Below are 14139 nucleotides of genomic sequence, written 5' to 3'. Positions count from 1 at the left end.
CAAACTAAACATCCTCTGGTGTAAACAAATGGAGTGCCGTGCTTTTTGTCAAGACCTTTTTTTTAGTAGCTAAAGGAGTTACCTGAGACGGGAATGAAGAGGAATGGGCCGTGATACTTCACATATGAATGGCCCTCTTGTTAGGACCTATTCTTCGGTGTGTTTATATTTGTCATATCCCTATTGTTCTGTGCGACCATTGTGCAGCAGGGATCCCGTTCCTGTTAGCAATCAGTGATTAGCTCCGTTTTTTTTGTTCAAGGGTCAGGTTGGAAATGAACACAACCTCCAGCCTCACACAACTCTGGCATAAACTATACAGCCAATCAAATTAGAGTTAAAATACTTAAACACAGCTTCTTGCAAAAGTAAACAAACCGGGCTGGGCGATAAGGTTTAAAAATACGATTTTTCATATCAGATCCGATTATGATTACTTCTTGTTTCTCACTTTCTTTTCCAATTACAAATGACAGAAAGAGTGGTTTTTATTTCAGTCGTCCCTTCTGTGAGTTGCACAATGAATACATTTGCTGTAAGTCTTAATTTTCTACCATTCCAGCGTTGAACAATTACCTGTACCTGGACGTGAGCCTGAAGAACCTGGAGCAGCGCGCTCGCCTCGTGAGCCCGGTGGTGCCCGCCGACGCCGGACCCCTCTGCCTCCTTTTCTCCTATCAGATGTGGGGGGATTCCCAGGGCAACCTGAACGTGTTTCTGCGGGACGACCATAATGACGAGGTCCTCCTGTGGTCGCTCCGCGACAACCACACCACAGTCTGGAAAGAAGGCCGGACCATCGTGCCGCGCTCCCCGAAAGAATTCCAGGTAGAAAATGGCTGAATTTATAGATTATTAACAAAAAAAAAAAAAAATACAGTCAGATTTATTCTTTTGAAGTTAGGTTTAAATTTAAAAAGTACACAGAGAAAAGTATTTTCTCTGCCGGCTGCTTGGTTGTTTGTTCTCATACATTTGTCAGAGACATCACAAGAAGTGGATGTTCTCATAAAAAAGTAAGCATAAGTGCTTGCAGTAAACTAAACCATTATTGCAAGTGCTGAGTGCAACCAGGTTCATATTAACTTTTTATCCTCCCTCCTTCTGTTTGTCCCTATTCTCAATTTGCCTCCGCCCCCTGCTCCGCCTTACCTTCATCTTGTCCTCTGTCTCATGCATTCTTCCGCTTCTCTGTCTCTTTTCTGGCTGCCAGGTTGTGATCGAGGGTTTCTTTCATCACAGTACCAGAGGACACATCTGGATAGACAACCTCCACATGAGTGCGAGCTCCCCTCTGAAAGAGTGCACAGGTACGTCGCATAATGCTATAGCTTGCCAAAATGGATTTTTAAATATAGAACGGAACATGCAAACCATCAACACATCCATCATTGCTCACTCTGGTTGGCGTATCTTTGCAAAGTATTCACATCCCTTGGACTGTTTTTCATATTTTTTTCATGTTACAACCACAAACTTTTTTTATTTTGTTCTATTTTATTGGTATTTAGTGTGATGAGACAACAAAAGTGGAGCGTAATTGTGAAGTAGAAGAAGGGTGCTTTTTTTCACAGTATCAACTAAATCCAAATGCATGCCACACTTTTCAGATTTACATTTGAAAAAAAATAAAAAATAACCATACAAGATTTTAATTCTATTTTATAATTAATTACCTACGTTATGTCATAAAAGCTCCACAAGGCCCTTTAATGGAAGTTTTTATGCAAAGTCGCTGTACGAAAACATTTTAGCCACAAGGTCCTTGAACATTGATGCACATGAGGAGGTAAACACTTCAAACTCTAATCCTCCCCTCCACATCCCAGCTTTTGGAGATCGACGAGCCCACCAACTGTAGAGATAAAACGAAGGGATGGGGGTAAGGGGAGGGGGGGACATCGTTTACTTCTTCACCAAAAAGAAAAGAAGAATAGGAAAAGTAGGCCATAAATGCCCCGTGGGTCTTGAAGATGCTAATCTATGTTTCATTAGATTTTTCCTCTTCCTCTCTGCTCCATCCATCTCTCTCGCTCTCGCTCCTGTCGTATTTTGTAAACAGAGCTTTTCCCGAACCGTCAGAGGGAATTACTAGAGAGGCTGTTTCCCAAGCAAACTCTGGGAGTGTAGGGCGTGAGTCGAGTACAAGCATAGCCTACTTAATCTGGCCCAAGCGGGGGCTTCAGAGAGGGTCTTAAACAGATCAGAGACCAAGCTGCAGGTTCAAAGCCAAACCCCAGCCATCATCTCTTTGGAGCTGGCCTCGCAGGTGGACTAGTGTATAATTAAAAGAAAATGCGTCTGGGCTTTTTTTTTTTTTTGGATGCTTTTCCCTGCACTTTCCGCCATTTTCTGTGTTTATAAATGTGTCACGAGAGTCCTGAGAGAGTCTATGTTGCCCATCAGCTTGGAAGGCGAAGATGACAGCCCTGCCTTCACATCTCCCCCTCCTGTTTTGCCTACTTCCTCCTGCCACTCCCATGGCATGCCGGGATGTTTCTTATCAAGAAACACAGTTGAGTTTTTCACAGCGCGTTTGTGTTCCCTCAAAAAAATTGGCTCTCGTTCCCTAGTTGTTTTCCCCTCGTTCCTTCTCTTTTAACCGCCCTCCCTTCAACACACACACACACGCTATCAAACACCCCCTAGGAAGCACACACAGCGCCGCTTTTTTTCTGTTTGCATTCCACACAATCAAAGTGAAGGTTCTGCTCCGTTAGTTTACAGCCACCCAGAACCTCCCAGCCTTCCCCAGTGTTGTTGGGAGTCCACCAGTAAGCACGTTCATGTAGCCCACACACACTCTGTCTGTCACCTTCTCACAACCAAACTCATGTCATGTAAGAAATTGCATTCCTCCCAAAAAGCTCAGTAAATGCCATTATTCACATTAGATATCAGGAAAATTTCATTTAGATAGTCTTGTGACATTTCTGTGACATTTTTCCGTCATATTAAGAGATTCTCTTCTTTTCTTGTCTGAATCTTGTCTCCCTATCCTCATAGAACCCTTCTCGGCGTTTTCTCCAGAAAACCCAGGTGAGTTTGGCTTTTATAAGGATGTCACTTCCTAAATGTGGTCTTGCTTCCTGCCCGTCAGTATGCATCAACCCAGGGGAGAGGGGGGGTTCTCGCTTTGGTTGTCCAAACTGCACAATGAAAGATTACAATGCCTTCCAGTTTTGTCACACTACAACCAAAGAACTTCAATGAATCTTATTTGGATTTTAGGTAACAGAACAACACAAAGTAGAGCAGAAATGTGAAATAGAAGGAAAATACGTCAGTCTCTAGATGTGCAAGGCTGGTAGTGACACACCAGCCTTCGTATTGCAACTAATACAAAGTGTTGACACAGAGAAGGTTAATACAAACACATGAGATTTTTAATGACTACATTCCACTTTGTATTGGTCTGGCACATTAAATCCCAATAAAATTCATTGACCTTTGTGGTTGAAATGTGACAAAATGTGGGAAAGTCGAAAGAGTGTGAATACTTTCTGCAATGTCGCCTAAAACCTTTCCTTCACTGACGATGTTAAGTCTGCTGGAGCTGACCAGACTAAACTGCATTCATTTTTATCATCAGCCAGCATGAAGAAATCTCTAAACCTCCTACTAAAATGAAAACAATCACATTCGCAAAACACAATTTCAGTCTAAAAGTTAAGGCAAGTTGCATAGTAGGTTAGTTTTGTCACCAACAAAGAATAAATCTCAAACTCTGTGTGCAAGGCAAGCTAAATCAAACCAACCTCATGCAGTCAGGTATTTGAAAAGAGCTTCATTCTCCCAGGTCTAGTCTACAGGATACAGCCTGAAGGGATTTAATAACTCCATGCCTCATGAAAAATGTTTAGAACATCCAAGGAGGTGGGGATGGGATGGGACAGGATTGGGAGGAGGGGGTCTCTTTTTGATTGATGCAAGTGTTTCAGCATCTCATAATGCCCTCCACTAAGATGCAGGCTTGTCTGGGGGTTTTTATTGCAGAATGTGATGCGTGTGCACTTCCCTGGCTTTCGCACTCCCACGCAAAATCCCCTAACCCTCGACGAACGCGCACGAGCGCTGGCGTTGACACAGACGCACGCGGCGGTTTTCCCAGCGGAAAGCAATCAGATAGAGTGACTGAGCAGCACTGAGCGCGGGTCCCTCCACTCTGTTACGTCTGATGAGTGTGTGCGGTGTGAAGTAGCAGGATCACGCACCATTTCCCTCTCTGTAATTATGTGACACGGTCCAAAAATCTGGAAGTATTGAGCTCTGCTTCCCCCATCCCTAGTTCGGTGTGAGATTTCACACAGTTCATGTGGGTGCTAATTTATTCATATTCCCCAAATCTCATCTGGGTTTTATTTCAGCTGTACTTTAAAGGAGCATACAAGCTTCTTGGAAGACGGTTAGTTTGTTCTTACCAAGAATTTAAGGAAGGAGAGGTTGGCGCCAGGGGAAGAAGCAGAGAGGATCTGTGGAGATGGTCTCTAAGGAGACAGTCCTTGGCTTTGAGGAGGAGAGGACCGGCCAGGATGGCTGATGAATGTGAAGAAGCCGAGACAAGAGAACAGGATAATTTACGAACTTGGGACAAATCAACCAACATGAGCCAGCTAAATAATTGGTCGTCCCACTGATTCCTGCATGGCTCCAAAGGCTTTATGTGGCATCTTGTGCCAGTGTGAAACAGGAAGAGGAAGCTCCTTAATTCAATGTGTGTGATTGCTTGTATAACTAATAGTTGTGGCTTCAGTTCACACCAAGTAAAATCACTGTGGCTTCAAAAAGACTTGCCTGCATTGCATCTGCCTGAATCAGCTATTGGACTGGTGTCAACCTAAATCTCTTGATGATCTTGGTGTGAAAGGTTGTCCTCAAACTGCAACCCCAGCTCCATGACAGAAGTAAATGCTTTCAATGTTTTAATTTCTTTTTTTATTATTTATGGCATTGAGGATTTGTTTTATTCTTTGCAACTGGCATGCTTGTGCATGCTCAAATGAGATGCACGCCTGCTGTTTGTGAGCTAAGAGATGAAGAAAAAAGAACATAAAGCAGCAAATTAAATGCAGAAAATAAACAAAAAAATGCCACTCCTCTCTTTTCCCATTGGCCAATCACTCTGTATTTCTCCACCAGGGGGAGGCGTTCCTGTGCCTCCCTTGCCCATCCACTGGTATTACATTATGGCCGCCGGAGGCGCCCTGCTTTTCCTGGCGGTAGCCATCTTGGTCAGAGCCCTCTGTTGCTGCCGACAACACCTGGCCACCAAGAAGAACCAGCTCTCCGTGGCCTATCACAGCTCCTCACAGTGCTTCCAGTACTCTAACTGGTCCACCAGTATGGCCACCCCAGGGGTGGAGCCAGTCCTGACAGTAAGGCTGGACAGCCGGGACCGACACCGCACCCTCTGCTAAAAACAGAAACACTTAGCTTATTGCACCGGTTAGCCATCTGGATGCCAATTTGTGATGTCCGTGGAAATGCTGCAAAGACCGACAGATCCACTCCTGTTTACAGCTACTACGCTACCATGGTGATGGTGACACTAAGTGAAAATTTGCAAAGAAACACTCTGCACCTTTGTTTCATAAAGGAGTTTGCTCTTGACATTATCACACCACGCTGCCCCCGATGAGAGGGACGAAGTTATTTTTCCCGAACAGCTTGATTCGGACCATTTAGCAGCGTCTGGCTCCCTCGTAACCCTGACAGTCCGCCTGGAACGACCCCAGCATGGACTCAGACAAAGACATGTGTGCCTGTGGGTAGGTGGGAGGGGGGCAGGGAAGAGGTCGAGCCAGCCAGAGCTGCCAAACGGCAAGGCTAAAACAAGACCCAAGAGACCCAAAAAAGGGGAGAAAACTGTTAGGCTGAGACACATTTTCTGTGCTGTAGCTGTGGAAATGATCTGGCAAGCCGGAAGAAAATACTGCTCATGGGGTCTCTGTATTAACAACGCAGGATAGCTGCGATGCAACTCACGCCAACGTGGAGGGCGTTGCAGCACCGGATGGAAAGGAAGAAAATATGTTTCCATTGATCTTTCAAACACAGCATGTGCACATTTAAAACCAAAAAGAATGCAAATCCATCATACTTAAATCCCTGCATCGCAAAACGGAGATAACCAGCTTGTTTGATTGAGCGGCTCATCCTCTCCTGATAAAGGCATCAGTCGGTGATGGATGCAGCCGTCCTCAGTGTTTAGTGTTTTCATTCTGACTCTCTGGTGTATTAAAGCACGTTGTTCCACTCCCACTCGTGCTCCTTACCACCCACTCCGGTTGTTTCCCCCCTCACCACTCTAACCCCCCTCATCATGAGCTGCCCAGATGAAAGCCTGCGCCAGACCGAGCCTTGTCGTGTTTTTCAGTGCGAATATGTGCTTGTTGTTTTAAGGGGGATTGTAAATAGACACAGCTGTCGGCCATCACCACTTCTTACTTGATTTATGCTCCTACAAATCCCACAATGCCACAGGACCAGCTGGAGGCTGTTTTGCAGTGTATAAGCGTATCCTTGAAAGAAAGTTTCAGGATATTATGACTTCCAGTGGACAGATCTACAGGGTTTCTACACAAAATACGCATTTCCAGACTTTATTCTCAGTCATGTTGTCTTATCAATTCATCCATCCATCCCACGTTTAAATTTGACCTTTGTAGAAATGTCCGTCATAAATTTATAGTTCAGTTTTTTTAGTTAAACATTAAAAATAACTTAAAACTCAGATGGGAAAAGTCCTGAATTTTGACATGAAAGACATGTAGGAACCCTTGACCCAGCTATTATGCTTGATTTCTTTTGTGCCATAAGACGCTATCAAAGACTGCAGATGCACTTTCTCCTGGTAGTTAACAGTCCTATATGTTTTCAAATTGAAACAGCTAATTCAAATGTCATTAAGTTCTGCAGAGGGCTTCCCATACATTTACATTTATGGACTCCGGCTTTGGATGCCACTGGCTTAACACAACAATAATAAAACAAATATTGTTTATTAGCAATTTTGCAAAAAATGTGCCCGACTGGCACCAATTTTCCCCCCATCAGTTGCTCCAGAGCTGATAGGCTTTGACCTACGCTCAGATGGTTTGAATGAAATTGAAGCGTTTGCTCTGCAGCTTAATGGGGTATTGCACTCTGGGTCTGTCAAAACTGCAAAAACCCATCACCTTCTATCCACACCTCAGCAGAATACACCTCAGTCTGTTGACAAAACTACAAAGGTGCACTTTTTATTCCTCCGCTGTGGAGGAAAACTGTTTTTGGCACACTCTCACATTGTGCTTTTAAATCAACTTGAGTAGAGAAGGACTGGACACCTTACTCAATCTATCCCAACACCATTACCCACCAAGCTTCTAATAGCAGTAATTAGTTAATGGATGGATAACATTTATTAAGGCTGCGGTAAGCACTTTTTCCTCCCATCTGCTGCGCCTCCGTCGCCCGGTTCGTTGCCAACCTCCGTTGTCCTGGCAACCGTGTTAATAATGCCATCGGCCATCAAAGACCTCTAGATCTAGTCGTATCCCTTGCCAAGCAGCTACTCCCACTCCTGAACACTCGCCAAGAGCAGCAAACACAGACAGACACAAAGAAACAAAGTTAAAACTCAACCAAAGTGCTGCTTCTATTAGTAGTTTACTCATGTTCTAATTCAGACATTGGCATCAGGTCTAAGTTCAGGCCACCTGCCATGTCAACGAGTATGGCAGGCATAAGCACTACTTTGTTGATTGTAAACGTTGCCAATTTTTTTCTTTCTTTAATCGTCAAATGCACTGCTCTTAACCTTGACAGCAATGATTTCAACATTGATATTGTGTTTTGACTTGTCCTGGCACAGAATGAGCAGTCTTATACAATCTTTATCAAATGTGATGACTGTGTGTTTGACAGGAATGTATCTTAATGAACTTTCTCTATAAATAAAGTCATATTTTTCTATTTTAAAAGCACTCATTTGTCTGTTTTATTTTCTTATGCTGGCAAAAAAAATATGATGTGTAGGTGAATTTATTTGGTATATTCACAAGGGTACTGATCTTGTAAATATACCTATCTTGGATATTATGGCACAAATAGCTAATTTCTACTTTTGATTGTTTATTCTTGTTAGCATAGGTATTGGAATGAAATGGAGCTAAAGACACAAAAACCATGTTTGAAACCGTTCAGTGATTCACTTTATAGGTCTCTATATTTTACAGTAAAAGTAGTGGCCAGTCATTTTGCTTCTTTGTCATTTCATATTAAGTCATTTCAGGTCCAAAAATGGAGGTTTATTATCAGTCACACCCACCTTAGGAACCTTTGAAACCTACTTTGAGAACCAATGATTTTAATTTTCTATGGAACAGTGAACTCCCATCTATTTGTAGTTCAGTATTTGCTAATTGATCTATTTGAAGTTTTTTCTATTAACTGGTGTTTGCAAAGCAGCCAGTCCCCAAGAACAGAAATAAAGAAGACCGTAGCTGTCAGCTACAGTGGCAGTGCCAACATGACTCCCACTGTGCCTATTGATTTATCAGGTATATTTGGTATTTGAGCTATTAAAACAGGCAGTTATATGTGTTTTTACAGTGGATCTTGCAGATTTCAGCTTTCATGGAAATACCAGGGTCCACTGTACCTTAGTATTTGGAAGTGGAGTCAAAAACTCTGAGATCAACTCCACAGTAAAAAGAAATATAGTGTAGTATGAAGTATTTAGAAAAATTCAACAATATACTCAACTTGCGGTAGACCAGGTCTGAGCATAAACATGTGCGCATAAAATGAGTGTATGAATCGGTAAAGGGGCAAACTAACCGGAAGTGCACAACAGTTGAGCAAAGCACTAATGTATTGCTAATATTAGTATGGCAATGAACACTCTCCTTAGATTTATTTAGGTACATGTTCCGATGTATCCTGCTAGTGTTTATTTGTTTGACACATGACCGGGAATATTTGGAGGGTAATTATACAGTACAATAGGTCTGGAGTGCTGTTCCAAGTAGAAAAACAGCTGGCTTTGGGTGATGTGAAACATTTTGTAACTTCTTTGTGAACTTCAGTGCCCTAGTTTTCTGTTTTAAATAAATTTTGATGGGTTCTGTCTTTTACTCTTACTGCCATGTTTCATCATATTCAGAGTTTTTGTGCCAATCAACAAAACAAAAAACACTGTGTCATTGCACAAGAATAAAGCTATCTGACACATAACATTTAAACACAAGATCAGTTTTTATTCTTTGGCATCAAGTTTTATAGGATTTCATTTGGATGAGTGTGAAAAGTTGGTGTAAATTGATTTGCTCCTAAAGATCCCATGCTTTTCTTTGACAGGTACCAGACACATTGGAGATGGGAGACTTTCCATGGGCAGAGACCCTCTTGGCAGTGGTAAGGCACATCATTCACATACCAAAATACACTCATCCATGACTTTATTAGGTACACTTTGTTAATACGAGTTTGGACTCCCTTGTGCCTCAGGAACACCTTTAATTTTTATATAGCATCACAAAGTTCCTGCTGATATTTTGGCTGCACATCGAGGATGCAAGTCTCCCGTTCCACTGCATGGATAAATATCTAGTGTCTGTTAGTACGTTGAATTAATTACTCACTGTCCTGTTCAAGAATCCAAGTTGGGTTTTGATTTTAGCTTTCTGACATGATCCTGCTGGAAATAGCCTTCAGCAGATGGGTACAGTGTGGTCCTACAGGGGATTGACACGGTCAGCAATAATAATGAGGCAAACTGTGGCAGTTACATGATGTACAACTGGTACTAATGGGCCCAAAGTATGATTCAAGCCTATGTTGATTACACCACTTTCTAACCCTACTATCTGGATTTTACTGCTGAATTTGAAATTCAGCAGACCAGCCATGTTCTGAAGTCTGAGTGGACACGTGTGCATAAAGTATCTTCAATTTCTGGTCTTTAGCTGACCTGCTGTGTACCTCGGTTGTAACAGGTGCTTATCTAAGTTAGTGTTGTCTTTATATCTTGTAACATCACTCTATCCATTCTTCTTTGACATCAGAAGGGTTTTTTGTCCACTCAACCGTTGCATACTCGGCCTGTTCTGTTTTTCAAACCTGTAAACTGCGTCATAAAAACTCAGACCAGCTTCTCAGGCACCAATGACCGCATCATATTGAAAGTCACTTTCTGTCCCATTCTGTGGCACAGTTCAAACTTCAGCAAGGTGTCTTCACCATGCCTACCAAAGGGACTGGCTGGTTTGAAGTTGAGCAGGTGCACCTACTAAAACGTCTGCTCAATGCATGGGTTGTCTACTGGCATTTTACTTTTGCAAATACCTTATTTTTCTCATCTACTCTCCTCTACCTGTCTTAGGTTTGCATATCCCAGAGTGGAACGTGCCCACGTCGCCATCATCTGATCCTCCAGTGACACACACCTCAGAAAAAGACAACTCGTGGTTATACACATTGGACCCCATCCTGGTCACAATCATCGTCATGAGCTCCCTGGGCGTCTTGCTCGGGGCAGTCTGCGCCGGCCTCCTCCTGTACTGCACGTGCTCCTACAGTGGACTCTCGTCACGATCCTCCACCACTCTGGAGAACTACAACTTCGAATTGTACGACGGCCTCAAGCACAAAGTCAAACTCAACCAGCAGCGCTGCTGCACTGAAGCATGAGAGAAGTGATGAGGAAAAGATACAGGCATTTTGTGAAAATCTCTCTCTATTTTCTTCATCTTTGCCAACTTTAGTGTTCCTCAGTGGTGGAGGTCTCAGTGAGAACTTGTTTGTTTGGAAAACGAATCACCGTCCAGTATTGGCAGTTGTTTCTGCAAATGCATCAACGACTGAGAGACCAGGGTTACCTCCATCGACTGCTTCACTGCAGGGATGACAGGCCTCAAACACTGAATATCAACACATATCAATTGCTGAATCCTGGGTCACAAAAAGAAAACTGCTTCTAAATGCGTCATAGATATGTCTAGTTTTGCAACTGGATACTGTAAACTACAGACAGATTTGGATACATTGTGTTGGAAAGGTGGTAGGATAGGAATAAGTTTAGAAAAGAGTATTTTTTGATCACCTGTGAACACAGTGGCCTAGTACTTAGCTCCTTTGTAAGGCCCCTTGACTCTTTAGTTCCTGCTACACACTCAGTTGGCCCTTTAGTTTCTTTCCCTCTGTGGTATTTTTAGTTGAGTTTCTACTCAATCACTTTATTTTTGTTTTAATGTTTTCTTTCGGGCCAGTTGCCAGTCCTGTGGTTAAAGATAAGTTGGGGAAAAAAGAGGTGAAGAAAGTATATATAGATATATATGTATGCGTGTATGTGTGCGTGTGTATGGGTGTATGTAGAGGTAGGGAGGGAAACATTCTTTTACTGATGGAAAGGTGTTATTGTTAGATTTAGTTGTTACTGATTCCTGTCAAAGAGAAGGTCGTGTTTACATTGGCGGCAAATCAGAAAAGGTCAAGGAGATTTGGACGGTGCAACCTATGGATTGCTGGTTGGGGCAGAGACCGAAACCCTGAAGGAAGTGAATCAAACAAAAGAACAAACAAGACTGTGACTGATAGAGCACTCGAATTCCCCCATGCTTCTCCCTCCCAGGAGCTATTGCTCGCTCTGTGCTTTCAAAACACAAAAAGAACAAATGGGATCAGAAACAAACCATAGACATATCCGATCAACAGAGCGACTGTGTACCCAGATGCACAACAAGCCTTAAAAGCAAAGCATTGTGTGTGGAAATGCTGGGGGGGGGGAAAGGATTGTCGAGGCAACATTGAGACATTTTTACACGTGGACCTCAAAAGCCATGATTTAAAGGACCTATTCCATCTTTCCTCCAACACACACAAACATCCACCTCAATTTATTGACTAATGGTGGCCTACTTTGGGAATCTTTTCTTTTTTATCACTGCGTACCAAGGCAAGCTTTTTTTGTCATTGCTTTTTTATGTATTTGTTTTATGACATGGTTTTGAACCAGTCAGAGACTTGTAAGCCATGAGTAAGAAAGAGGACGAACAAGAACGATCTCAGCATTCATTCCTGAGCACATGAATACACAGACACTTCACTTGTACAGTTGAATGTAGATATCTACATACACTGCATAACCTTTTTCTCCATCGCCCAACAATAAATCCAACTAAACAGTCACTGTCATAAGTCAGTTACCAAAAATAATTTTCAATGGCTAAATGCCAAAATAATGAGAAAAAAACATTTTTAAACTGTGTGAACTGGTTCACACCGTTCCTTCTGCAAGCTTTCCTCAATAGTTTGCTGAAATTTTGGCTTATTGCTCAAGACAGAACTGGTGAAACTGTCAGGTATGTAGTATGTCTCGATTCCGCCCAGCTTTTCAGCTCTGCCCACAATTTTCTATGGGACTACGACACTCCAAAACATTTATTTTGTTGTCCTTAATCCACTTTGTAACTAACTTGACACTATGCTTAGCTTCAAGGCCAGTCTGTAAAAATTTCCACGTAATTTTCTTTAACTTTAATGCAATCTATTTTGTGAAGTGCACCAGTTCCTTCACTTCTGGATTTAATAACCTTATATGGTAAAAGTTAGTCAGACAACAATGAAAAAAAGGTTGTGCATATTTTTACAATGTGTGTAAATATCTGGTTTCAACTGAATGTACTGTTGTATATACAGAACATTGAGTACACAATCAACCCGTAATGTTTGGACACACACATGCCTGTTTTAAACACCCACTCCAGCTTAGAAATGAAATTCAATGGATTCACTGTAGAAGCGCACCCATCTCATTCACCCTCACTCTCGGCATCTTTCGTCCTCGGAGGCCCACATTAATGGACCCCACTGACTCTCTTCAAAGTGCCTTGGAGCCTCGGGGATCCAGCTTGCCTTTGGAGCCGGTATAAAATATACTCATTTGACACTGACAGTGACAGTCACAGCGCCCTCTTCTGTCTGGGAGGGCTAAGAGGAAAAAAAAAAAACTTGAGAGGACAGGATTCCCCCGCCCCGTTTTTTCGCACTACTAGGACTGCTGTTGTTGTTATTTTAAAGGGGTCTTTGTACAGAAATGCTCTTTTTATGATTGTTATTATAATTATTGTTATGATTATTTAATAAAGGATTTATACCATACTACAGAAAGCACTGACCAATACTGTATATAATAGGTTCTTCCTTTCTAATTACCAGCCAAGACTTTCAGCTAATCTTTCACTTTTAATTACAAAAGGGTTACACACAGGAACTCGCTGCTTTTCTGGGCAACATGCACATACATAGGAGCGTGTTGCCTGCCTGCCTGTTCCATTTGGCCTCTAATCTCCCCATGATGTCCCATTAGTCGGGACCTCTGGTGGCCCTCATTTAGGAGCGCCAACATCAAAGCTTTGAAGTGCCCGCCGTCTCAGAGACACACACTCTTACAGTACGCAAGCAATTACACTGTTTCCCTTTTATACAGCTTGCTGGGTCTCCCACACACGGTTCCATTTATCTACATAAGCTTTCCACACCTAAATACAAGCCTTATTTGCAAATGAAGTGCAGACTATGTGTTTTTGTTTACTGTTAGTCCACTGTGACTGCCTTACTAAATGTGTACGGGACCGGATATTTGTGCTTAATAGAAATACAACATTTTGAAGATACTAAAGATACTAAAGATACTAAAAGCTCCAAGTTACTTCTAAAAAAGAATTTATACCCTCACATTTTCTCACATTACATTGTTAAACGTCAGCGTATATTTCTTGAAATATTGGTAGTGCAGTAATTGTAAAGTGGAAGAAAAATGACGCATCAGAACAGTACGCAATAAAAGCCATACTGTCACTTTTTGGGGTTTGCATATTCATCATTAAGAGTTTATTGTATTCATGATGAAGAACCATTTTTGTCAGGATAATCTTACTTTTGTAATAAGCCAATTATAATGTGCTACTTACTTCAGGCCACTCTTCTATAGGTAAAACATTTATTAATTGGACAAATAGTAGTGATCTATGCAACTCCTCCAGTTATCCTCGGCCTCTTGGCTGCCTCTCTGATTGTTTGCTCTTTTTGCCATGGCATGTCAATAACAAAACATGAAAACCATAATTTTGCCTCTACCGTAATTTGACAACATAG

At 42.1% G+C, this 14139-nt stretch overlaps 1 protein-coding gene across 2 annotated transcripts in view; it reads left to right on the top strand.

The window, feature by feature from the left end:
- nrp2a (neuropilin 2a) overlaps positions 1–13143 on the top strand; it is a 68348-nt gene extending 55205 nt beyond the window's left edge. Inside the window, exons 14-18 of one of the 2 annotated variants that reach the window (XM_032556514.1) lie at positions 563–828; positions 1214–1310; positions 3007–3039; positions 9343–9399; positions 10367–13143. In XM_032556514.1, coding sequence (XP_032412405.1) covers positions 563–828; positions 1214–1310; positions 3007–3039; positions 9343–9399; positions 10367–10674 — 761 coding nt within the window. In that variant the 3' untranslated portion in view covers positions 10675–13143. Of the gene's footprint in view, positions 1–562; positions 829–1213; positions 1311–3006; positions 3040–5139; positions 7968–9342; positions 9400–10366 lie in introns of those variants that run through there. The other variant, XM_032556515.1, reaches the window with a different exon arrangement.
- Positions 13144–14139: the final 996 nt, after the last annotated feature.

The sequence above is a fragment of the Xiphophorus hellerii genome, chromosome 24 (assembly GCF_003331165.1).
Source record: "Xiphophorus hellerii strain 12219 chromosome 24, Xiphophorus_hellerii-4.1, whole genome shotgun sequence".
Lineage (NCBI taxonomy): Eukaryota > Metazoa > Chordata > Actinopteri > Cyprinodontiformes > Poeciliidae > Xiphophorus > Xiphophorus hellerii.
Note: the sequence above shows the minus strand (reverse complement) of the source record. Positions and strands in the feature narration are given on the sequence as shown.